Raw genomic sequence first — 27346 nt, forward strand, 5'->3', positions numbered from 1 at the left:
AAATGACTTATCTGTGACAGCTGACTACCTATCCTCAGCCAACAGATTAAAACTTTTGACCTTCTTACAGTTTGGTCGGTAACATATAATATGTGAAATTTGTGTCATGAAATTTGCATTACACTTTTAAATGCATACCTGTTGTGAGCATCAATTTCTCTTCATTTTAGCAGCTGACTGTCTGCTGTACTGGGGTCTCATAAAATAGGAAGTAGCCTTTCTATCTAGCGTGACTCATGATTTGATGGTTTGACATGGTTTGATGCAGAGCCTGCTGCTCTCTATTTCAGGCACATTGTGCTTCTGCTGGCATTTGATATCATATCTCTCTCCTGTGATAGACCCAAAAAAAATCTGGAACAGGTTCTCTTGTAAAAGAGGTCTATAAAGTTGTTACACACTTGTATGTAATCACTAATGTGCAAGCACACATACTGCACACACAGAAATGCACATGAACGTCTCTTTCCTCCCCCCGCCTTTACTTGGATCCTTTTAGTCCCAGAGTCACTTTTGTGCTAGAGCTCAGCTCTTTGGCATGTGTGTATGCATGTTTGGGTGGTTGCAGGGCAACAAGCATTCTGCGTTCATGAATGATGAAACCACCTGACCCCTAATCACCTATAGATGCTAGTTATATCATATTTAATTTCTAATTTTTGTTTTTTTCTTTCATTTTCCAAACTGTAAGTGTATTCACCTTCACGTACAATGTATCCATAAAGCAGGGGCTATGTAACGATTCTCCAGGACTCCCACAAAAGCTTACAGATCGTCTATATGTTCTCTAGTTTCAGTCTTTAAAAAACAATCCCCAAACAGTATTCACATCGTTCCATTTTCCCATCATGTCACCCACGTTGCATGGCTTTTGACTGCCCTAGCATTCCACAGGGTCTAAGAATTTGCCACAGTTCTGCCTTGGATATAGATCGTCACAGATCTTTCTGTTACTGAGGTTGAGATCAGTGCTGTCCTATAGGAGGAAGGTGACATATCGGAGATCATATGTTTGTTTGAAGGACACTTTAGCCTTCTTGTTGCTGAAGATAGGCTTGTTCTTTATTACTCTGGCTGTTTGGGGTCGTTGTCATGCAAACCAAGATACATTTGGGGTCAGCCAGACCCTCCATGGGGGTGCTGTGTAAGGATATCTAAAGTGTCTGGGTATTTCCCAACTAAGAGTTGAACACAGGCATAAAGCTGTATTGTATGGGGTGTGTGTGGGGAAATTACTGCTGATATTTTTATACTGCAGTGTTGTATCCTACTTCCAAAATAGAATTGTGACATGCCCTGAGTAAAGGGTTTGGCTGCTATGCACTGTTGATATTCTGAGACTTGGTGCGTGCATGTGTCTGTATTATAATGCTTTTCCCAGCCGTTCTGGGATCTGGTTCTAATTTAAGGGTGTCTTTTCTAGGCTATGGGTCATGGTGTATTAGTTATGAATCTGGGGTTGTTAGGCAACTTGTAGGTAGCTCATTTTCTGTCCTGAGCTAATGATGTGTTCTTTAACGGGAAAACACCTGGATGACTGCTCCTGCCACGACAGCAGATACCACAGTCAAGTCACATCGAGCACATATCAGATTTTTCCCATCATCTCTGCTGGTGTCCCCACATGGGGTGAAAGGCTCCCTCGTCTGACAGATGTTTGCAACTGGATGGGGAATTGAATGACATAGACCACAGGATTCATGTTCAGTAATGGTATCATTAGAATGTAATATACTTTTTGGTCCAATTCTAGACAGGGATCTTACCTAGACTTGATGGGATTTTGGCGATGGAACAATCAAATGGCCTTGGAAGGGAGCCTAGCAAGTCCTTGAATCCCAGTGTTTGTGGATTGAGCTGCACTTGAGTTAAATACTCCCATGTAACATTGTGAGCATGCTAGCATCCTCACAATGAGAACATTGCCCACATGGTGATATTTAACAGGTAGCTCGTTGTTAATTTTGATCATGATCACGATTGTTTTTATTTTTTGTCATGTCAGCATGCTAAAATGTGCTAATCACCACTAAAGAAGCTGGCAGTGGAGGGTAAAGTAAATCACATTTGTTTGACAAATAATAATTCATAAGCCAAAGAATTAAACTAAATTAAGCACTTCATTCATATGATTCATATAGATTCATATAATATCAACCTCAGAAAAGTCAGATCACCTATTATGATTCATTACATATGAAGACTAAAAACTCAAAAATATGTTATTTTTGTTAATAATAATGATTGGATATTTTAGTGACTGACTTTAGACTGACAGACTGATACTAATACCAAATATGAATTTTAATAATTGTATTTCCCTATTTAGTTCCCCCAAGGAACTTTATATTGTAAGGCGAAGACCCTACAATAATATAAAGAAAACAGAGAAAACCCCAACAATCATATGACCCCCTTTCACCAAGCACTTTAGCCACAGTGGGAAGGAAAAACTCCCTCTTAACAGGAAGAAGCCCCCAACAGAACCAGGCTCAGAGAAGGATGGCCATCTGCTGTGACTGGTTCGAGTAAAGGGAAGAAGACAGGGCAAAGACACAATGTAGAAGAGAGCCAGAGATTAATAACAACTGATGATTGAATGCAGAGAGGTGAATAAACACACAGAGTGAAGAAAAGATGGGCAAAGAAAAGAAATCCTTAGTGCATCATGGGAATCATATGATCCTACATGCTTTATCAAAATGGAAGGTTTTAAGCCTAATCTTAAAAGCAGAGAGGTTTTCTGTATCCTGAATCCAAACTGGGAGCTGGCTCCACCAAGAGGGGCCTGAAAACTGAAGACTTTGCCTCCGTTCTACTTTTAAATACTCTAGCAACCACAAGTAAACCAGCAGTCTGAGAGGAAAGTGCTCTAATAATGTGATACAGTACTTTAAGGTCATTAAGATAAGATGGGGCTTAATTATTCACCATCCAAGCTGTCTGACCTTTACTGAAGTAATAGTGACCCCCTTATTACTATGTTATAGCTCATGAAATGTGACAGGAATATTTAAAGAATTTTAATTTGAAAAATTCTTGAGCTCCCACAGAGAAGTGCTTTTCATAAATTCTTCAGGTTTTTGATGTTTCTTGTTTACTTTAAAGGAATGCAAGAAGCCTTTGTTGTTGATGTTGCAAGAGATCCATCTTGAATCACTCTTATCTGGTAATAATGACCTGGCACCAGACAGTTTGTGTAGTGAGCCAATTTAGGTCAGGCCTATTTATATTTTCTATCTGACTTTGATTAGCAGCTACAATAATCTCACAGCATGGCAGTAAAAGTAGTCAAGCTCTATCTCCAGTCCAGTGGCCACACAACAGAGTTCAAACGAGAAATCTAAAAATAGAGTTGACACCATTTGCAGCTGACATGCAGACTTTCTCTGTGAAACGCAAATATGTGCACGACCACACACAACTCCTCCAACAGCCACAACTCCCACGTACGTTAGTGGCATGTTTCCTCTTTGATTCAGAACTGAAATGCTACAGACAGGGTTTTAAATTTTGCAAAACAGCTCAGATATTTGTACTTTTATGCCTTTGTTCTGTTGTAAGCATTGCTTTTTTATCTGGTAGATTGCACTCAGAGGAATATTTAGCATCCTACAGAACCAGAGTTAGTCATCATCATCCTTTTTATCATCATTACACAGCTATGACACATGAGAGGGAAGAGATTCCTCAAGTGTTAGTATGCTTTCAGCTGCAGCCAGTGAGATCATTACATTAATTTCCTCATCCTATAGGCTCCAGCCTTCAACAACGCTGGATTTTATATGTATTTCAGAAAATGCTGGACTTTCCTTACATTTTCTACTTGTGGCAAAATAATATTTACATTAATATTTACATTTTCATAATATTCAGAAACACAATCTACACTGAAATCTAACAAAGAATTTTCAATATGCTTGCAATGACAGCATTGTGATTGTGTATTATGTCAGAACTGTGTTGTAATGGGTAAAACTTTTGGGATGGATTTCTTTTTCATTCTTTCTTTTTTTCCTGAGCTGAGAAATTTGACAAATTTAAAACACTCATATATGGAATTACACAAAGTTGCAACTTGCATTGACATTAACTATTTTAAATATTCAGGATGCATGTAACAAGATAGCGCTCGACTGATACACACAGATGTATCCATCTGCTCTGGGTGTGTGCGAGTCGGGTAGAGAGCTCTGATGACAAAGCTGAGCGTGTGACCTTCCTGGCAGTAGTCAGTCATATTTCTTATATAACCAAGGCTACATAACTCTATTGTAACTCTATAGCTTCATACTAATTTAAACAATGCATATAATAAATTCTGATGTGCTACATTAGGACAGAGCAGAACACATTCTTTCCACTTACTTATAACACAAAATGGTAATTTTAACATGATGTTGGCCATATTTTAGAACAATCATTCATGTTAATTTTGGTTATGTGCTTTTCTGAGCCAGTTTCTTTAGCCTCTTTCTTTAGTTTCTTTGAATTAAGTTGGACAATTTCCACTAAGTGAAGCTTCATACAAAATATAACCATGATTTGATGCAGTGTTTCTAACAGCTCCTGATCATTTCTATCAAAACTTCCCATATTAGACTTACTGCACAAAAGTGAAGGGACTGTCTGACTGATTTTTACACCCATTCATTCGATCATCCATCGTCAAACAGACATACATGCAGAAGGCCATCGTGAAACCAGATCCCTTCAACAGCTGAATCAAGGGCTGGCAAAAGGTGCAACAAGGGGGGTAGGGAGAGGCTGAAAGACAAGAAAAAGAAGGCTGGACAAAAATGCATCGCTGAAGAGCATAAAGAAATATGAAAGAAAGGCTTTTAGTCCAACAGATAACATCTCAAGAGATGACAATGAACTGAACAAAAATGTCCTCTGAGCAATTTCCTAAAAACCTGTATAAGTCATTTTTAGTGAACGTCTTCTACAATGAACTACGCAGAGAAAATAAAGCTAGAACAGCCAAAATAAAAAACTCAAATCATAATTACAATTATGATACATTTTCACATTGATTAACACCGGTTAGCAGAGCTATTTAATTTTCACCTCATGCCCTTAAATCTGGGGTTTAAAAAGCCACTACTAATGAGGCAGTTATGAAAAATATTTTTTTTAAAAAGACTTGTTGGGTAAAATTTGAAGAACTGTTAATGCATCTTAACCAATGAAGGAATCTTCCAGACTGATTTAAAATGCCAAAAGTAATCAATGAAAAAAGGGGTTGTGATACAGTGGCGGGGTGGAGTAGTGGGAGTGCAGATGGGGTGAACAGAGACATCAAGAAGAGGGGTTGGGTTTATGAGTGGGGGTGGGGGTGGTAGAGCTACAAATAGTTGCACTCAGTGGCTGGCATTTCTTCACTTAGTTTTCTTCCCAGTTGCCCAGTGGGACAGTTGGGTCTCAGCACCTCAAGCGGTTCCATCAAATCCACAACTCAACCAACAACTCAACCAGCCATGAGCAAGTCCTACAGCTCCTCAGCCCAGAGTGCTTCCTCGTACCGTCGCACCTTTGGCTCTGGTGTTGGGTCAACACCACTGTCATCGATGTTCTCCTCCTCTCTAGGAGGAGCCCACAGCTCCGCTTCTAGCCGTATGTCTAGCAGAGTCTACGAAGTCAAGAGCACCGGCATTCCCTCTTATTCTAGCTTCAACTTGTCTTCTGGGGCCGGGCTCGGCTCCTCCAAGGCCATGCGCACCTATGCCGGGGAGAAGCTCGACTTCAACCTTGCAGACGCCATGAACCAAGACTTCCTCAACACAAGGACCAATGAGAAGGCCGAGCTTCAGCACCTCAATGACCGCTTTGCTAGCTACATTGAGAAGGTGCGTTTCCTGGAGCAGCAGAATGCCGCGCTGACAGTGGAGATCGAGAAGCTCAGGGGCCGCGAGGGGCCTGGGCGTGTGGCTGAGCTGTATGAGGAGGAAATGAGGGAGCTGAGGAGGCAGATAGAGGCCATCACCAACCAGCGTGCCAGAGTGGAGGTGGAGAGAGACAACCTGGCCGATGACCTGCAGAAACTTAAGCTCAGGTAAGCTTGGATTGATGGGACTGGGCCAATATGTAGATAAACATCTTCATGAACAAATGATGAGTAAAGAAAAATATATATATAAAAAACTGACTCATGTAATATGGCTTTAATATAAGTGAGCTACTGGAAACACATGCACTCACATGTAGGAGTACACAGGAGTCTCATGTTAAGTCTAAAGCCAAACAAATGGAATAGTTTGAATTAACTGAAACATGGGGGATGTGATCCTTTTTTACTTAAAGAAAAGCTCATTCTGTTACATTTATAAAAAATAAAAAAAAATCATGTGATACAATAAATATTTGTGACCTCACACCCCCCCCCCCTCTCCCCCCACTCTGGAAGGTGCTATCTCACATTCTGGCAACACACCAAACCTCTATCAGATGGAACAGAAGGAGAAAATCGGAAGGGGGGGAGGAGACTTTAAAACGTTTTATCCAGTGTGTTAAAAATAAAACAAACAAGTGGCATCAAGTACAACTCATTGATTTCTAAAGAGTGTCTCTCCTCTTTTGGGAAAAATGAAAACAACAAAGTAACAAAGGAGAGATTTGAGAATAGGAATGCTTCAGTAATTGTTACGGTCCAATGGCTTATTACAAAGGTGTTTTATAATTTATTCACGAGAGACACAGCAGAAGAAAATTGAGAGCAAGAGAGAGAGAGGGAGATCTGCAGGTTCATAGGAATAGAGTTGAGACTCACAGGCAGACAGATTAAGTTTCAGCTCGACAGAAAGCAGTCAGACATGAGAGAAGTAGACAGATAAAAATAAGTGTATACACACGGCCTGTTTGTTTGGTGAGTTTAAAGAAGAAGAAATCTAAAAAAGTGAAAAATTTTCAAAAGCCAGTCCACCAAATACACATTCCTTCTATGTGCACTGCATATGTGACAGAACGTGAGCATGAGAGAGAGAGAAAAGCACGGGGAGCTGCAGTGTGGGTGTATCGCTGAATAATCTATTTGGAGCGACTAAATCATCTCTGTGAAATTCTGTCACTGCGAGATGCTGCATGCAGCATCACTTAAATAAAATGTATATCAAAAGACAGGCTCAAACACACACAGCACTCTGACTCTTCACTCTCTGTGTATCACGCCTGCTCAAATGGTTGCCTGAAACGTTCAGTGAAACTTGTTAAAGCACCAGCTGCTCCTAATATCACATGCAAACAGTTGCAACGCATGCACGCTGACATTCTCATTGAACATTCTCACTGAACGTTTCCATGGACGATGACATGATTCAAAACCGCAAAAAAAATGCCAATAGCATCTGCTGTGTGTATTTGTGTCGGTAGTGATTATGTGTGAGGTGCATGACAGCATTTTTTTCTGCATTTTCCAGTTGTTCAAAGCGCACGGCGAAATGCTAATTCTGGAAACTGCACCGGGACAGGCCTGTGTTGCTCTCACACTGTTACCATTCTGATTCTGACAGTGTGACAGCTGCAACAGAGCTTTAGGACTCAAAGAGCAAGTGCAGAAGTGTGCGTGTGTGTGGACATGGATACAAATAAAAGCTTGAACTTTGATGTTTCATTGTCTATGCCGGTTCTATTCTTCTGAATTTACTGAGAGACGAAAAGAGCAGAAAGGCTGGAGGACTGAGAGGTGGTAACTAGTTTATCTGTCTAGTAAGTGATCCCTGGGGGGAAAAGCTGTTCACTCCAACAGTTTGTCTTCACTTTTGTTTCAACTTTCCGCTTTCTTTTTCGCCCTTTTCCTTTTTGTATGTTGCTGTCATTCTGGCAGACTGCAAGAAGAGATTCACCAGAAGGAAGAAGCTGAGAACAACCTGTCTGCTTTCAGATCTGTAAGTCTTCCATTTCCTTAAATCACTCATCTATAGCTCAGTCATTTTCTCTTCAGTCCAAAATAGAGAAACTTTGCCTCCTTTGGTTGAGCAGTCATTTTTCTCCTTTAATTTTCTTCTTATTTTAACATTTTTTTAAATGTGTTGGTTATTGGTCATTTTCTTTTTTGCCATTCTCTCCTCTTATCTAGGATGTCGACAGTGCCACTCTCGCTAGGCTGGACCTGGAGAGACGTATTGAGAGTCTGCAAGAAGAGATTGCCTTCCTCAAGAAGATTCATGAAGAGGTTTGCTGATTTACCAGCTTTGGTTGGCTGGCTTCACACAATTAGGCGGTGGGAGGGTTGCGTCTGGAATGGCATCTGGCATAAAATCCGATCCATTCGCTGTAGCAACCACTTGGGAAATAAGAGAGCAGTAAAAACTACCCTTCCTCTCTATATCTATTATGTGTGTCACTAGGATGGTGTATAGTGTATCATATAACACCTGTGTGTGTTACTATACTGTGCTGTGATATTAGAGCTGAGTCTCCACAGGCATGCAGCTCTTCATGAGATCAGACATCGTACTTAAATCCACCTACTGATGTTAAAGCACAGATATTGTTCCCATCTACGTAAATTCATGTCTGTAGGAAAATTTAACAGTCATTTAACTATTACAGGGCAACAGAAAGATCTAACCTTATACACTTACAGATATCAAATGATATTCTGAGCCACACACTCAGACACATGTCTGCACAGCTGAAGTCCCTTCTTCTCATTTTGTCTTCTTTGCTTGAACTTTGACCTGCCAGAAATGCCAAAGTGCTGATTGGTCAAAAGACTCTGTCAGCTGTTGTGTGACAGAGAAAAAGAGGGTGTGCCTGTGAACAGATGCAAAGCTATTTATAACTTTCAGTTAGATCAGACAACAACTGAGTGCAATCCAGGCTGGCTAATTTAAAAAAAAAGCCTGTTGCTAACAGAATGCATCAGTCGACAGCTGGGTGAATTTGTAATTTGACACATTAGATTTCTATATGTAAATATTCTGATCTGACGTGTTATCGCACGTTGAATTATTTTTAACTTGTCAACTGAATTAGCAGGTATCGTTTTAATGTCCCGGTAGCTACTCACATGTTTGCTTATTCATCATTTTGACACGAGCGGAGTTTGACTTTTTCTGGACTCCTTGCAGGAAATCCGTGAGCTGCAGAGCCAGATTCAGGACACTCAGGTGCAGATCCAGATGGATATGTCTAAGCCCGACCTCACTGCTGCTCTGAGGGACATCCGCATGCAGTACGAAGCCATTGCTGCCAAAAACATTGCAGAGGCTGAAGAATGGTACAAGTCTAAGGTAGAATGGAGGCATGCACACGTAAAATGCACATAGTAGTTCTTAGCTGTTGCACTGTTAATCCTCCTGTCTTCTGTCTTCAGGTGTCTGATCTGAACCAGGCCGTGAACAAGAACAATGATGCACTGCGTCAGGCCAAGCAGGAGACCATGGAATTCAGACACCAGATCCAGTCCTACACTTGCGAGATTGACTCACTGAAGGGCACTGTGAGTATTTGTAGCAACTTTTCTCACTTTCTTTTTTGGCTTCTGATTTTACATTTCTTCTTTCTGATTGATATCATCTTTACATTTCCTTGATAACCATATTTTCAGCCATAAACAGCCATAAACTTCTGTTTCTTTTAGGTGCGTTTACTCTCTTTCAAGCTTCTTATCCCTTCTTTTCAAGGACTTCATGTCTCTGTTTCTTTGCAGAATGAGTCTCTGCTGCGCCAGATGAGAGACATGGAGGATCGCATGGCCCGCGAGGCTACTGGTTACCAAGATACCATTGCACGGCTCGAGGAAGATATTGCTAAGATGAAAGTAATACGCTTAGATATGTCATGCTGATCTTTTGCATTTCACACTGGGTAATAGAAGTAGCAGGATTTTGTGTTTGGTGAAAACTATATTTTAAGCACTTCTTACACACTGATTTCAAGGATGATATGGCCCGCCACCTGAGGGAGTACCAGGACCTCCTCAATGTGAAGATGGCCCTCGATATTGAAATTGCCACCTACCGCAAGCTGCTGGAAGGAGAGGAGAGCAGGTGTGTTTCTGTCCTAAAATTACCTTAATTTTTTGTGATTTTGCATTTATGTCGTACTCATTACTGATTTGTTATGCTCCTCTTTCTGTAGAATCACTACCACCATACCTGTCCAGTCTGCTTATTCTTCCATTGGATTCAGAGGTATGAGAAGTTGCACCCTTTATTCCTGTCACGCGTAAATACCGTTAAAATCTATTGGGCATGAGTCAATAAGGGGGGATGATAAAAGGTCTAATTATAGGCTGTGACTGTATATGGTAGCTGCTATTATAAGGGCATTACATATAGTGTCTTTGCAGTGACACATTCTGACCACTGTGTGGGGATATATGACTAAAACCTTCATGCCTCTGTGGTTCAGGGAGGCAAGAATTAACCTTCATTAATAATCATATGACTTACCCTCTTCATTTAATAGATTAACAGTAAGAAGGTGCAATTAGTCTCTGTTAGTACCTCCCATCTGAGCACTTTGTGACAGCTTAAAGTTAACACAAGGATGTTGTGTGGATGTTCCATTAATGTTACAGCCATGTGAAATTGTTCAAAGCTCAAAACTTCTAAGTGCAATGCTTAACTAATATCAGTGACTAAATTATCTCAGTGTAGCTGCAGAAAGAATTAAAGCAGTTTATGAAAGAGCTGCATGTGTGAATTTGTTCCTACAGAGACCAGTCCTGAGTCCCAGCATCAGCGCTCATCAGAGGTTCACTCCAAGAAGACTGTTCTCATCAAGACCATTGAGACCCGCGATGGAGAGGTTTGAGCTCACACGTACATGCACACACAGGCATACACACAAATATACACTTTTATGCACAAAAATGTCCATGTTGAGGTACCCTAATGAACTACAAAAGCGCTAGTAAATTATAACTTATATTTTTTTCAACCAAACCATTCTGATTTACTATATTCTCATCCAGATTAAATATTCTATGAGCCAGAGTGCTAATGCCTCATGTGTAAGTCTGGTTTCAGTATCACACCTGCCTTCTGATTGTCTGCTCACATCAGCGGGTTGAAACAAGCTACCAGATTTAATAAGGATACGTTCCTTCTTGCATTTGTCAATCACAGCCACTACATTTTCACAACTGTCTACACATACAAATGTGGCAACATAGTAGCAAAGCTGTTTTAGCTTCTATTCTCTTTGTTATCCCTGAAATCTTGTAGTTTGAATCAATCCGGGTACAGACACTTTCATGAAAGTTACAGCACCGGCTTCCCTGAACAAGCACCTTCACTGTCAGCGCTCCAGTTGGTCCCAGCACAGTCCTTCACCTTAAGCATAACACCTGCACTGAATGTTAAGCTTAAGTAGAACTTTATTGCCAGACTAGCACGGCAGATGGGGTGTTTTCTCACACCGTTTATGCAGACACTGTGCATAGCGAAAATAGACTCTTTCCCTTTTGTATCAATTTACAGTGTCCCCTTTTTTCCCCTTCCACAGGTTGTCAGTGAGTCGACACAGCACCAGCAAGACATCATGTAAACAAGAAGAAACAATGTTACTTAAAAAATAATAGCACCAATAATGAAATCTTTTCCTATTAGAATTACAATGATTAATAAGCTGTGCCTACTTTTAGATACAAAATGCTGACCATTTTATGTAACCAGTCATGGAAGTGAAATTTAACCACTGTACATCCGTACATAAATTACTTTAAGCGTCACAGGAAAGACGCAGTGTAGAGGCATAATGCCTTTAGCCTTGTTTTAAATGAAGGGCATTCCAGGATGTTTTTCTGTATTTGTGTTACTTTTCGCTGCAAAAGAAAAGTATCTTGCATCTATCTTGTCTGCAAAAATATTTTAGTGGTAAGAGTAATATTTCAAATGAGTACAGCTCGTACTGCCGAATTATCCCATCACCCACTGTAGCAATCAATGGCAGATCAATTTGACTGAAGCACCGCAGTCAGATAAATTTCACTGTGTGTATTCCAGGATTTTTACATGTGTATGCACATCGATTGATTAAGATAGGCTATCTCTGTAACTGATTCAAGGAAAGTGAGATGTTGGTTTGAAATAGGAACTCAGTTGTGTTTTGACCTTTGAGCTCTCCAGCATGTGCTACGTGTCTGATGGTATGTGTATGAGTAACCATGGTATCCTCCTTCGCTCTGACAAAAACTCAAATAAAAGATTTCACTTGCTGGGCAGAAAGTTTATTCAAATTCTGTAACTCATATCTCTAGGCATTAGCATTCCTCAGACAGCATGCGTGCATTTTCATCCAAATCTTTATGAACTTTCTCTTCCCACTGCATGCATCAACTGATGTGGCCCGTTTTAGCTTTCCAAAAGATACTAGCTCCCCCAGCCAAGCGTAACACTCTTCTGTCAAAATTTAATTTTCTTCTATACACAAAACACGAGTTGTGGCTTTCTTGAATTTATCAGTAACCAGTCTGATCTTGGTGCAAGGAAAACGAAACAAGGGCACATTAACGAGCGGCCCTTTGTCATTCTTGGTCTCCAGCAGAAGCAGATTAGCAGAGCAACAAGAATTACAGTCTGTGCAGTTTGTTTCTAAAGCCACTGGACTGAAAATGTCATCAGAGATAAAAATTTGTTGGGGTGGAGGAGAGAAAAAGGAAACACAGAAACAATAAATGAGCCTGCAAGAAAGAGCAAGACGGTTTATTCTAGGGACTAATTCTAAACTAAACTTATGTAACGCATGTATTTGTGGGAGTGTCAGAGAGAGAGAGATTGAACAAAAAAGTATTTGATATTTGTGCTCCAACAGTTGTGCACACACAAATGACAATGTAAAGATAACAAGACCACTGAATTATAGAATCACAATGTTTATCATATGTTAGGTCCATAGAAATCCATGCTTAATAACATAATAGCAATAATAATAATAATCATAATAATAATAATCGGGTGATTTTTACATATTTAAATTGGATGATACGAAAAGGACGAATCAGAGTCCATTTTCTTTGCTAAATTTGAACATGAAACACTGAAACACCTGAATGAGAAGTGTATCCACCGCTCAGCCAAATCAAAGGAAACTGGACATACAGCAGAATCACAACATAACAGGTCTACTCCAGAAAGTAATAGCCTGCATAAATTACATACATGACTGTGGTGCAAACATGAAAATGGAGCCAAACATTTGTACACTTAAAAATTATTTACAAGTCAATATCTACAGTCAAAGGTTTTCTCAACAGAAATGTTATATAATAGGTAATGAAAAAAAATATTAGAAATAAGAAAAACAACAACATAAAAGAAAAGTTCAGTGAAAGAATTATTCATTTCCGTCCCCAAATTACAAGCAAGAGGAGGGGCAATGTTTAGTTTAGAATTACACTACAATAAAAACACAAAAGCAGATCAAAGCAGGAGTGAAGTATAGGCAGAAAACCAAAAATAACACTTGTACTGCCACAACCATGAAACAACATTTAATAACAGTAAACAGCAGGTAGGAAGCTGATGTAATGCATGTGAAAAAGAGGAAAATGCTTCAAATGCCTTTCAAAGCCCTTTACAGACAGAAGAGAACTGGAGATAGGAAGAGAGTTTTTATTTTTACCTACATCAGCCCAGGACCAGAAAACTAAAGTGTAAATGTCAGAGCTGTGACATGACAACAGCACAATCGAAACATATACACAATGATCAACATGCAGTAATGGGCTTTTGATAAAAATCCCTGGTCCTCGGGCCTAAAAGTACTGTAAATTTTGCTGAATCCAGGCACTAACTTACATACCTCAAGTTTTATTTTATAATTTATGTGCAGTCAGATTGTTTTGTTTTCCTAAACCTCAGAAAAAAGAAGCTATAATAAAACAATAGTTTAAAAAAACAATATTGAGGCAGAATTTAATTAAAAAATGTTCCTTTCCTACTACAGACTCTTCCATTTATAGTAATATTCAACCTAAGTAGGAATTGCAACATTGCTAGAAATAGTGTTCATGAACTACAATGTTTTGTTTCCAGAGAGCTTTAATTAAAAAAAAGCCCAAAAAACCCCCAAAACAAAACAACTTTCTCCTTCTGTACTTTAACATCTCGCATTCAGAGTCCTTCTCCTGTCTCAGTGTTTAGTATAACAATATTAATGTAAGGAACTTATTTCAATTTCAAAGTGAGTAACACACAAATGCATGTACATTTGAACCGTATGCACACACATACATAGAAAGGCCAGAAAAAAAAGGTCCAGAAGTAAAGATCAGAGGGCGCCACTTGCAGGCGCATTTATCTTCACATTCTCTTATCTTAAAAAAAAAGATGCTGCCTCTTTTTTTTTAATCACTTAACATTTCACTCAAATATTTTCATACCATTTTTCACCAACTGGTAAAGAAAAGAGAATTTAATGTATGCACAACATGCTGCGCATACATTCCAAGGAACCCCCCCCCCCTCTCCTTGGCCAGTATTTGGTATGTTCCATCAATTGCCACAGGGCTCATGTGTCCACTCACACACACAAAAATACACTATTTTTAACATTTTTACTGTTGCCTATTATTCTCAGACTTCATTATATCAATCAAATTCCAGAATGATTAATATCGGACAGCAGCTATTTGTCTTTAACAGAAGCTTTGTGGAAAAGAGCAAAAAGGGACACAAGAGCACTGTTAATAAATAAAATCACATCGCTTGCAGAAATGTTTAATGGAGAGAGGAAAGAAGAGCAGACAGATGAGTATCCTGTTCAGGTCTGTAGTTGGAATGGCTGACAATAGAATAGAGGATACAAGGAAAGTGGTGAGATGTAAAAACAGTCTCCTTGAAAATCACAACAGCGCAGGGAATGACACTTAATTGACAACAGAAGTAACACAAACATTGTCTTTGGTGTAAACCGTTTAATCCAATTCACACCTAAACTTGTCTCTTTCTGCATGTTGAAGCAGTACAGGCCTTGCGCTGCCACGTTTGAATTTACAAGCTGTCAGTGAAGATAAAAAAAAAAAGACTTCATGAATGACCTTTTAAATGAGAAGAGCTCCCTTTGAGTTTCAGTGTTTGCTGTGATTTTTTTATGTTGCTTTTCAGTCATTTTTCACAGCAGATGCTTCCTTAAGTCAAAATGTTTAATCCTTTAATTACCTTTGGAGTAAAGTGTTCTTTTACTTTAACTTGATGAAAGGCAATTTTTTTAATGCAATTTTTTTCTAACATGATGTGGGGCTCCTGTGGAGTGATTTTTCTTCCCCACTAGAAATTACATTGTATGGCTTGAACCAACCAGTATAAATCTTCGTATCAAACGTTCAACAGAGACAGTTTAATTAACTATGCATAAGAGCGTTTCACTTGTTTCCAGTGTTTTCCATGTAAGTACAATTACAGAGAAGCCAAATATAACATATGATGACTCACACTTCCGACAAAGAAAATCACTGTTTTTAGACATTAAAAGGAAAAAACAGACCAAATAAATACTTCAGTGGGTCTGACAGGAGAATAGCAGTGTGGGTCACACCACCTCTGGAGCACTTTGAGCTCCTGTTGGCTTAATAGGCAGTTGATTGGGTTGGCACGGTTAGGTTAGGTTAGGTTTCTTATCCTTATCAGTGAGTCTTGAAGTAGCCTGTGATGGTGCACATGTGTGTGTGTGGATCTGTGCAATTAACTGCCTCAGATGCGAACTGGGGGTCCACTGGGTGCTGTAAGGGGCACCTGAGAACCGCAGTCATAGTCAAGTTCAGCCATCCGAGACCGGCTCATCATTCTACTGTGGGAGTACGCCCGTCTGTCTGTCTGTCTGTCCCTGAAACTCCTGATGTAACTCTGTGGACAGACAGGAAATAAAGGGCTACGGTGGGTATATGGCATATGTAAATACAGCAAGACACAAAAGCTTGCACTCATGTACAATTATTCTTCAATGAAAAGTCTGACATGTGACACTTTTATCCCTGTTCAGTTTTCTTCTGAAGTCCCATTGAAGAGGATCATTACCCCTTATCTTAACATTAAATATGAACCTGAAGCCTGCAGACACTTAGTTTAGCCAGACATTATAGGGAGAGGACACTTAGTGAATCTTAAACAGAAATGTGTGGGAGAGTTCTGAAATGCTAAAGCTGGCAGTTGGGAAGAACATATGAGCCAGTCGTGTTGAGTGGCACATGTTTAGCTGAGCATGATTGGTGTAGTTGTGTGTCTACTCTTCATTGTCCCAGTTTATTATTATTGTAGCAAAAAAATTAGTTAAGTATACATATATATATATATATTTTAATTTGCAAGGCTTTCTTCGTTACTTTGGCATGATCACCGAAGGAACTGTGTGCACGCTTAACAGAAGTACAGCTAAATAAATTCCTGGAGATATCAGCAAAAATGGCTGTCAAACTGTATGACTTGCGCTCTGGCAGGAGTTTAGCACAGAGAGAATAAAGATTTTGCTGTGCAGTGCATTTGTACATAAATAAAACAGTTTCTGTTTTTCCTACACTTATTTGTCCTGAACTTGTCACTTAACTGTGCGGAGTGGAACACTGATGTCATTCTACTCAAATTAAAACTGTGACTTGAATGTAGAATTTTATCCAAAATCTAATTTCAGAGAATCCGAAGAACACAAACATTTTAATGACCTGGACTGAGGATGTTCAGATTTTCATCGAATTACCTTGTTAAGAATAGATACAGTATTATAGCTTACCGGAGACAGCACATCTCCATCAAAGCGCCTTTTGGAGTTGGCTTTGCGGTGGTAGCCAGGCTCAGTCTGAGGAGGAGGAGGAGGGACTTTAGGAGGCTGAGAGCTCTGAGTTTGGTGATGAGGGTGAGATGCTGCTGGGTGGTGGTACTGCTGGTGGTTGTGATGGGAATGAGTCTTCTGCTTGTGCCCTGCTTTCTGGCTCTGTCTCTTTTTCTTCTTTTTGTTTTCCTTCTCCTTTTTCAGCCTCTCTTCTCTCTGTCGAATCCGCATGAGCTGCACCTTTCGCTGCTGTCGACTTAAAACCACTAGAGTCAAAGAAAAAAAGTTTTGATAATTAGTGGTAAGGAGAAGAAAATTAGAACGATAGATAATGAAGAGGGAGTGACTTCAGGATAAAGAGAAAACAGCAAAGCTTTTATAGAGAAACTAACTTTAGGGTACTTGTGTAACCCCGGTTCTCAGAGTTGCATGAGTGAGACATTGTGCTATGGGATGCAGCACCTCTTCTCACTTCAGCCAGCAAGAAGGATTATTTGGTGAAAGATCTCACTTGCGCTACTGTGAGAACAGAGGTTACATAAATAACCCAAAGTTTTCATTCCGAACATTGATTTTGATGTCTCACTCTCGGATATGGAGACCTTTTGTACTGCCAGACAAGCTCATCTCAAGCAAGCACCAGCAATCAGCAAGTAGCCCCCTTATAGAAGTGAAGACCTACAGTGGTACTGTTTGGGCTACACTTTCCAGTGTGTAGAACCAGACAAAAGTAAAGTGTACGCACAGATGTCTTGGAATGACAACCCCTTAATCAGGGCCTAGCTCAGGGGTGGGCAATCTCAGTCCACGAGGGAGCTAATTTAGCCATTTAACTTTTCTTTCTTTTTTTTTACAAAAACAAAACAAAACAAATAATTTAGCCATTTAAATCAGCTGTGTTGGTTCAAGGACACATCTAAAACCTGCAGGGTTAAAAACCTCGTGGACTGAGATTGCCCACCCCTGGCCTAGCTAGCCTATCTTTCAGGTGTGTTGAATATTGACTGCATAGTGACGCAAGCTACTTAAGGGTGGGTGGTTCTGCCTGACACGGTCACTGCCATTACCAGCCAATCAAGACTGACTTAATGAGATAAATCCTTTTGAGGAATATGAGGGAGGCCCATCCCACAGTGAGACATTGAAACAATTGCTAAGAAAGAGAAGTGATTAAGTCAAGTGAACAGACAGATTCAAAATGGCCTGTATTTGTATAGCGCTTTACTAGTCCCTAAGGACCCCAAAGCGCTTTACATATCCAGTCATCCACCCATTCACACACAGGTGATGGCAAGCTACATTGTAGCCACAGCCACCCTGGGGCGCACTGACAGAGGCAAGGCTGCCGGACACTGGCGCCACCGGGCCCTCTGACCACCACCAGTAGGCAACGGGTGAAGTGTCTTGCCCAAGGACACATTGACCGAGACTGTCCAAGCTGGGGCTCGAACCAGCAACTTTCCAATTACAAGGCGAACTCCCAACTCTTGAGCCACGATCGCCCTTACCAAATTACCAAGGTAAGGAATACAAGCAAGGCCTTTAATCAGGTAAGGGCTTGTACAAATATTTTAAATAGCTTTAAATGCAGATGATAAACTTTTCTCAAGGTTTATTTTGAACGGAGGCTATAAAAAAAAAAAGTAAAAATACTGATGCCAATTTGCTCATTTCCTTTATTCTGTTCAGTCTGTTGGCAGACAAATCATTTTCCTCTCTGCATGTACTTATACTGAGCTGTTCAATCTCCTGACATATTGTGAGTGGGTGAGTGTGTTATTTTTGCACCCTGTCCAGAAAAGGATGTCGGTAAACCATCCTGCTTCACCGTCCATTACACATAGGAGTATTTTTGAGCATGGGTGTTTGTAGGCATTTCCATTCAGTGGTTAGATATACACTATCTGTGTAATATTTATTATCTGAGCTCCAGTATTTATCCATTACAGATGTATTGTACTGGTCACAGCTGCCTTATGTGTGCGTGTGTAAGTGTAAGTGTTCAGAGGTCTATTGTTGTTTCTTCATGCATGGGGACAACAGGGCACCATCTGGCAAGGAAACTGCTTAATAATACCCCCCTTTCTTTTCCTTGGATCTCCCCACGTCAGGCCCCTCTGGCCACATGCTTCTGTATGTGTGTGTGTGTGTGTGTGTTGGGGGGGGGGTCCACTATTTTAAAAAGGTTCTTCAGAGTTTAGGTTCAAGTAACAAAAAAATGCTTTTGGGGTTAGTATTGAGAGGCTATGTCAGTGACAGTCCTGATGAGCATAGGTGAATCGGTGCATATTCAATTAGTATCTACACAGAGGGGCAAAAACCCCCTGAAAAAAACAGTCGAGACAAGTCAAACATGTGCGAGCTAATTCATTCATGGCCCTGTTCTGCACACTATTCAGTCAGCTGACAGATGATTTTCCTCACAGCTCCACTTGGGTGCCCAGCTTACCCATTGTGCCCCAGTTTATTATCCTCACTCTGCCCTTCCCCCAGTACACCTGCTTCCTCTTTACTTTTCTCTCTTCTCTCCTCCACACAATTTCTCATCCTCCGTTTACTGCCAGCAAAGTATCTTTTAGCAGATAAAGAGTAATTGAAAAAAGTTAATTCAAGATTACATGCTGTGGACGTTAAGTAATGCAAATAATAGTAGGACTTTTCATTACAGCTCAGTAATAATGTGGTAACTTCCACACATGCTTTAAGAATAATTATCATATTACTTGAAGTTTGCTTTAATAGGATATTAACCCTTTAAAGCCCAGTGTGTCATATTTGATACATGTGTTTTTGTGAGTTTATGAGACTTCAGCATCATCAGAATGACTTTTTTTTAACCTCAAAAAAATGATATAAATTGCATGACACATTTTTAATGACTAAATTGCAAAAATATGGCTTATGTAGCAAATGTGATACAAATGAAAACTCATATATATGCAGATTAAAATTTTATTTGTTCCTGGTTATTGAACAGAAACTACCACATGTGCTTCCACATGATTAAGCCACAGTATTTACTCTGTTACCGTCAAACAAAGAAGACTGCAGAAGGCATACGGTTGGATGCATTCCAGTGTTATAAAATGTTTATAGCATTCCTATATCATAAAGCATCAACTAATGTTAATTTATTATTATAAATTTATTATTATATTATATTTATTATTATAAACATAAACCAGTCGGTGGTTGCTGGAGTACTTTTCTATGCTGTGGTGTGCTGGGGGAGCAGCACAGCAAAGAAGGACTCATGCAGGCTGGAGAAACTGATCAGGAGGGCTAGCTCTGTGGTCGGCATGAAGCTGGACACTCTGGTGACAGTGGCAGAGAAAAGGACATTAAAGAAACTGATGGACATTATGGACAATGCCAGGCATCCTCTGCACACGGCCATAAACAATCAGAAGAGTCTGTTCAGTGACAGGTTGCTTCTCCCAAAGACAAGAACCAACAGACTTAAAAACTCCTTTGTCCCACACGCCATCAGACTGTTTAACTCCTCTCTGGAGGGGAGAGGGAGGGGAAACAGGAGGACAAAGGAGGGAACAACTAAGCTGTAGTGCCTCTGCACCTCACTGTGCAATACCTTGTGCAATACTTTTGTAAATAGTCAACAGTGCAATAGACTCAATACTTGAAATGTGCAATTCACTTGTATTTTTATTTTTTATTCCTATTTATTCTATTTATCCCCTTTGTATATTTTATTTATATTTGTCTCTGTATTTATATATGTGTGTGTGTGTGTGTGTGTGTGTGTGTGTGTGTGTGTGTGTGTGTGTGTGTGTGTGTATATATATATATATATATAACAGTTCTGTAACTGTAACTTTGGTCGTTGCTGTGCTTTTTTTGGAAGTCGAATTTCCCAGAGGAACCCACCCGAGGGATTAATAAAGTTCTATCTTATCTTATCTTATCTTATCTTAAAATAATCAAGCATCCAAATATTAGCATTTTATTGCTAGCAGGCTATTATATATGATGTTATACTAGAATACTATGGTACTATTACTAATTTGTTTGCCTTATTGGTATTTGGTTGTTTCTACTGCGTTACCTAGTTTTTGGTGCCTTGTTACCCAATCGCATACATCTCACTGTAACCGTATTCAGTGTAACCACTGTTGATACAATATCACTTGGTTATTGTTTGGATATTACTTTGGTAATTTATTGGTAATAAGATGCTATTCCGTATTGTTACTTCTTTATTATTGCACAGTTACCACACTATTAGAAAGCTGTTATAGAAAGCTCCCCCAGTTGTTGTGTACCTCTTATTCATTGTGTAAGACAACAACCCGATATCATGTTAACATGCTTTGCTGTGATACTGGGTCGAAGAGAAAGTATTCAGGCATCACTATTCCATTAGTATTTATTTACAGGTATGCATGACAGCACATTCCAATGATGCCAAAGTGCAGAATTATGTAGCAAAATGTCAGCAACGTATACACTGTGTACAAGTAATGCACAGGTTTGTGTAATGTAGATGTAACGCTGACATCTACGTTTGATAATAAAAATTACTAATAAAAAAATTAATGATAATGATAGTAATATATATATATTTTTATGTGCATGGGGAGTGGGGCAAACAGTTCTAATTTCTATCTCTCAAAAATTTCATGGTTATAATTTGTTTACTTCACCAAGGCATAAGGTGAGATAGAGGTGAGTGTTCAGCGCTGCTTGTTTGTCTTTCTGTTTACCTATTTTTTATGCAAAGCTGCTAGGACACATTTTGTGAAATATGTTGGAGAGGTAAAGCACGGTCAAAGAAAGAATCCATTAACCTGCACTGCTGATACAGATCAGTTTCTTTAAAATTGCAGAACAGTTTAGAGGATTTGATCTCCGAGTGCTGTTCCTTTTTCTTGCATTATTTTTTATTCAGAAACAACAGAAGAAATAAATACTATACATGTATAATACATCTATCTTTCTACCTGGTTTTGCATCAGTATCTATAGGGAGTGCAGAATTATTAGGCAAGTTGTATTTTTGAGGAATAATTTTATTATTGAACAACAACCATGTTCTCAATGGACCCAAAAAACTCATTAATATCAAAGCTGAATGTTTTTGGAAGTAGTTTTTAGTTTGTTTTTAGTTTTAGCTATTTTAGGGGGATATCTGTGTGTGCAGGTGACTATTACTGTGCATAATTATTAGGCAACTTAACAAAAAACAAATATATACCCATTTCAATCATACATTTCTGACATTCAAAAACAAAACAAAAACAAATCAGCAACCAATATAGCCACCTTTCTTTGCAAGGACACTCAAAAGCCTGCCATCCATGGATTCTGTCAGTGTTTTGATCTGTTCACCATCAACATTGCGTGCAGCAGCAACCACAGCCTCCCAGACACTGTTCAGAGAGGTGTGCTGTTTTCCCTCCTTGTAAATCTCACATTTGATGATGGACCACAGGTTCTCAATGGGGTTCAGATCAGGTGAACAAGGTGGCCATGTCATTAGTTTTTCTTCTTTTATACCCTTTCTTGCCAGCCACGCTGTGGAGTACTTGTGATGGAGCATTGTCCTGCATGAAAATCATGTTTTTCTTGAAGGATGCAGACTTCTTCCTTTACCACTGCTTGAAGAAGGTGTCTTCCAGAAACTGGCAGTAGGACTGGGAGTTGAGCTTGACTCCATCCTCAACCCGAAAAGGCCCCACAAGCTCATCTTTGATGATACCAGCCCAAACCTGTACTCCACCTCCACCTTGCTGGGGTCTGAGTCGGACTGGAGCTCTCTGCCCTTTACCAATCCAGCCACGGGCCCATCCATCTGGCCCATCAAGACTCACTCTCATTTCATCAGTCCATAAAACCTTAGAAAAACCAGTCTTGAGATATTTCTTGGCCCAGTCTTGACGTTTCAGCTTGTGTGTCTTGTTCAGTGGTGGTCGTCTTTCAGCCTTTCTTACCTTGGCCATGTCTCTGAGTATTGCACACCTTGTGCTTTTGGGCACTCCAGTGATGTTGCAGCTCTGAAATATGGCCAAACTGGTGGCAAGTGGCATCTTGGCAGCTGCACGCTTGACTTTTCTCAGTTCATGGGCAGTTATTTTGCGCCTTGGTTTTTCCACACGCTTCTTGCGACCCTGTTGACTATTTTGAATGAAACGCTTGATTGTTCGATGATCACGCTTCAGAAGCTTTGCAATTGTGAGACTGCTGCATCCCTCTGCAAGATATCTCACTATTTTTGACTTTTCTGAGCCTGTCAAGTCCTTCTTTTGACCCGTTTTGCCAAAGGAAAGGACGTTGCCTAATAATTATGCACACCTGATATAGGGTGTTGATGTCATTAGACCACACCCCTTCTCATTACAGAGATGCACATCACCTAATATGCTTAATTGGTAGTAGGCTTTCGAGCCTATACAGCTTGGAGTAAGACAACATGCATGAAGAGGATGATGTGGACAAAATACTCATTTGCCTAATAATTCTGCACTCCCTGTATAGCAGTAAACCATATTTTTGTTTGTTTAACAACGTGGAAGAATGGTCATCATGTAATGGTCTGGTTTTATATTATTTCTCCACAAGAAACACTATGTGGTAATCTACTTCTTTTATTCCTAGGTCTCTTTCCCCTCACAATTGCACAGTTTTGAAAATAGCATTGAAAAGCTTCCTCTATCTCTGAGCCCACACCCTCTGACTGGAAGCTGCAGTAGCCTGCTTTTTAATCTCATTATTTGAGGACATGTGTGACTTCTTCTAAGTCACTGTATGACGGTGCAAGTCAAACACAGGCAAAGATCAAATGGCTGAGTGTGTTCTGCATGTATATGCATGTGTCTGTTCTTCCTTTAGTTGAGGTATGAGCGAGCGAGTGAGCCAGTGAATGAGATTCTAACCCGCAGTGTTTCTGTCTCTGCCCTTGTCTGTTTGGGTGTATTGTGTTTGTTTGCTGCATTCACATATTGTGTTGAAGACATGTATGTGTGATCTTGCCATCTGTGTTGTGGCTGCCTTCAGAACAGATTAAGGCAGGCTGCGTCAATAACACATTCTGGTGAAAACACCAGTGTCGGTATATTCAGAATCCACCCTGCACAAAATCACACAAGAGTGATGCCCGCACACACAGTGTTCCCTATCCTCATCATGGTTATGATTTCATATAGCTGGGATTTGTCAGGCCAGTAGCCTTGACAAAATCTATACTACAAGTTTCAAAGAAGATAGATTGCCATGTGTGGTGGGGCGTGGTCTGCGTTGCCGTGCAGGGAGGGCGGACGCACCTGCACAGCATCCGTAATCACGCCCGCCGAGTTAAAACACGGGGACTCAGGTGTGTGGGGGTGTTTTCTGTGGTGAGAAGTGTGAATAAAATGGCTCTGAATGTTGATCTGTGGTCCCGCCATGCCTTATTCTCACCACAACATGTTTCTCCTATCATCAACTAGACACGGTTGAGTACTTAAATCAAACATTTTTGCTCAGACATTTCAGCGTGTTGCAGTCTGGAACATGTGACTTGTTTGTTTATCTTGGCACTAAACTGACAGACTGAAGTTACTGAATTTTAGGTACATTGAATGTTGTTTACTTACTGGGTATATATTAGTATAAGACACTTTCATTAATGTGTCTCTTATCTGTTAGCTTTTATCCTTAATTAACATATGTGGAATAAGATTAAGGTTTTGGTTGCTGTTTGAAAGTTGGAAAAAGCTTGTGTTGAAAGTGTAATGTAAACAAACAGCAATAAGCAGTAGATAAGTGATGAAATGTCTGTTCAGGTGGAAACATGAGGAACAGAGGTGTCAAACGTACATATATTCATCACTTATCTATTCATGACAAGTAGAAGTACTGAATCCTGTGTTAAAAAATACTGATTCAACTTCTTTGCTTGAGTAAAAGAGAAAAAGCACAGGCTAGGAAAAATTACTCAGTAATAAAATTTAAAAAATCTCTTTAGAGGACATTTCTACCGGCTATGTATTTATTTTGCTTTTATTTATTCGTTTTTTTTTGCCAAGTTAACTGATACTTGTGTCATATTAATATCACAATGAAGCGATTGACAGGAACACAAAGTTTATTTCAATTTAATTCAAATTCTAACAAAAGTACTCAGCTTGCACAGCTGTTATGTGGAGCACAATCAGAGAAAAACAAAGGGAATTAAAAAAAAAGTTCTATTTGCATTTGCCTACATTGCAGATGGGTGGTTTTGCCTCCACATTAAACAGGAAAAATGAGACAGTCTGGGGTTAAAGTGTGATTCAGCAGGTGTGGAAACCCCAAAATCAACTGTAGTGGTTCAGCGAAAACAATCACAGTAATGTCTATGACAAGCTTACTATATTTAGTTTATGGCTGTAATTAGCTGACCTGTGTTGCTGATTTTTGAGGATTTAGCTAAATTTAGAAAGATATAAGCAAATGTTTAACGAGACATCATGACTGATTATCATCTTTCAGCTACTATGATGTAACCTAACACTGACCATGAACACCACAACTACCCTACCCAAGTCCACCGTAGCGCAGAAAACTAACAATGTAGTCTGCACTAAACTGACCAGCATTTTTCATGGAATCTTTGAATAACTCAAAGTTATTATACTCAAAGTTATTTGCAAGACATTTTAAAATATAAAAACACAATTTCATGCATCTGTTCAAAAAAAAGCCCGACTTGAATGACAACATTACATGTACGATTGAAATCACAAGTTTATCAAAGAAACACTGAGTAATTCTTAAATTAAAAAAAAAACAACTCTCTTCTTCTTCTTCTCCTGTTCTGCTTTTCTCTGTCTGTGAAATGCAGATGCTATACCTTTAGCTAACAGACACATCTTGTAACAAACTGTACAGAAAAACTTTGGCTGTTTCCTGGTATTTGTTGAACTGTAAGAAATGACTGCACTTAAAAATGTTGCTCCCTTTTTTCTCACTCCTCTGCTGCAGCGCTAGCTAGGTGCTGAAGTACTGCAACAACAACCTTCTGTACCAAAAACAGCTTTTCAAATCATTCCAGGATTTTTTTTTTAACCTCAGAAAGGCTGTAAATGCGTAAATTATGTTTATTCCTCTTTCGTCTGTTTGTGTGTGATAAGCACCGGTGATTGATGCACCAATGGGAGTGCCTTTAGGATTGTGTTCCCTCCATTTAGGTTCAAATCGCTGTGATGCGAAACAATTACTTACATCAAATGTCTAAAACCTAAATTAACATGTAGGGAGTAAAAAGTGGAGATGTTTGTGTTTAAATGTGTGGAGTAAAATTAAAGTACAGGTACCTGAAAATTCTGCTTAAGTAGAGTAACAAAATACGCTTACTTTGTTACTTTCCACCTTGGGAAATAGTAGCAGATCAAACCAAGTGAGTTGTGAAATGACGAGCATAACATTCTCAGATAAATGCATTTTCATTAAATCTGCACTTTAAAATTTGGTTTATTTCACACAACACACGTGACACAGCAGAGAACTGTGACGTTACACACCATGAGACTCACTAATCCATGATGGGATTAGACCAACACTCCATGTGCATTAATGTGCCAGATTTGACAGCGCGTCATTGGGTGTCTAGCACACTTAAAACTGACTGAGTCAGGGGGTGACTCAAATATCTTGTGCAAATACGAATGAAGGCGCATGAAGAAATCCACGATACTGATACACAGATGTCTGCCACTGCCATCCCTCTGGACAAAGATAAGGCTCTTGTGATTTGAGCACAAGCTCAATTTGTAGACTTTGCTTCTGCTACAATGCAAGCTTGTGTGTTAACGTACTGCACGCGCACTGAGACGGAAGCTGTTTTGACAGGGTCATGCCCTGTCAGTGTCCTTTGTGGAGGACATACAATCGTTGTGTCTGCCTAATGTTATCCATGTGCTAAATATAAAATAACAGAGTTAGCAGAGATGTTGCTTCAGCTGCACTGTCCTAAGGGAGAGGAAAAAACTTAACCCTTGACCCAACAAGGTGTCAAACAAGAATCTGTCACTGAAATAACTGCACATCCATCTTCTCCAGTGATAACATGGTGCACATAAGTCACTCACTGTTCACTAAAATCAATCCTGGGGGGTGCTATTATTAGAGGCAGTATCTTAAGAGAGATTTCAGCTATCAGGTAAAGCAGGAGGTTTTCCCAGAGCAATTAGAACCAATGGTAAATCCTACCGAGGTATCAAGAGTCCACAACAGATGTTAGTTGCCTGATACCTATCAGAAAGCACTTAACCAAATAATGCAGAAACTGCCCTCCTCCTAATGCTTTTTCGCATTTTAAAAGTTAATAGATGGAGTTAGTTTCTTATTTACCAACATCTGGAGGTCTGTATGAGGTCTGAGATTGTCTTCATGACAAGCAGATAATTTGCCTGTGTACCAGGTAGCAGAAAGAAGCAAGGGCATAAGGGAGCAGACCTCTTTCCAGGCATTCCCATTATGGCCCACTGCTACTGATGGATAATTGCACTTTCAGCTATGACAGTGCAAGAAAACTGCCATGGCGCCAGGGCTTGGGTACTATGATGATGTGGGTTTTGTAGCCACCAGAATGACAACTAGATTCTCCTTCTGACTGTGCTAGAAAAAAGAAACCAGGTAAACTGGGGAAAATGGGTAAA

General features: G+C 39.7%; 2 protein-coding genes across 2 annotated transcripts in view; one reads left to right on the plus strand and one right to left on the minus strand.

The window, feature by feature from the left end:
* The first annotated feature begins 5435 nt into the window (after positions 1-5435).
* Positions 5436-12176, plus strand: desma (desmin a). Its single transcript, XM_082507164.1, has 10 exons — positions 5436-6055; positions 7823-7883; positions 8075-8170; positions 9072-9233; positions 9317-9442; positions 9653-9763; positions 9883-9992; positions 10084-10136; positions 10664-10755; positions 11455-12176. The coding sequence occupies exons 1-10, from the start codon at positions 5481-5483 to the stop codon at positions 11494-11496; spliced, it is 1428 nt and encodes a 475-aa protein (XP_082363290.1). The 5' UTR covers positions 5436-5480; the 3' UTR covers positions 11497-12176.
* Positions 12177-12870: 694 nt separating this feature from the next.
* tmem198aa (transmembrane protein 198aa) overlaps positions 12871-27346 on the minus strand; it is a 51680-nt gene continuing 37204 nt past the window's right edge. The window contains exons 7-8 of the mRNA XM_082508162.1: positions 16675-16979; positions 12871-15794 (exon numbers count right to left, since the gene is read on the minus strand). Of these exons, the coding sequence (XP_082364288.1) occupies positions 15642-15794; positions 16675-16979 (458 nt within the window). The 3' untranslated portion in view covers positions 12871-15641. The remainder of the gene's footprint in view (positions 15795-16674; positions 16980-27346) is intronic.

Source organism: Aulonocara stuartgranti, assembly GCF_965226115.1.
Source record: "Aulonocara stuartgranti genome assembly, chromosome: 16".
NCBI classification, from domain to species: domain Eukaryota; kingdom Metazoa; phylum Chordata; class Actinopteri; order Cichliformes; family Cichlidae; genus Aulonocara; species Aulonocara stuartgranti.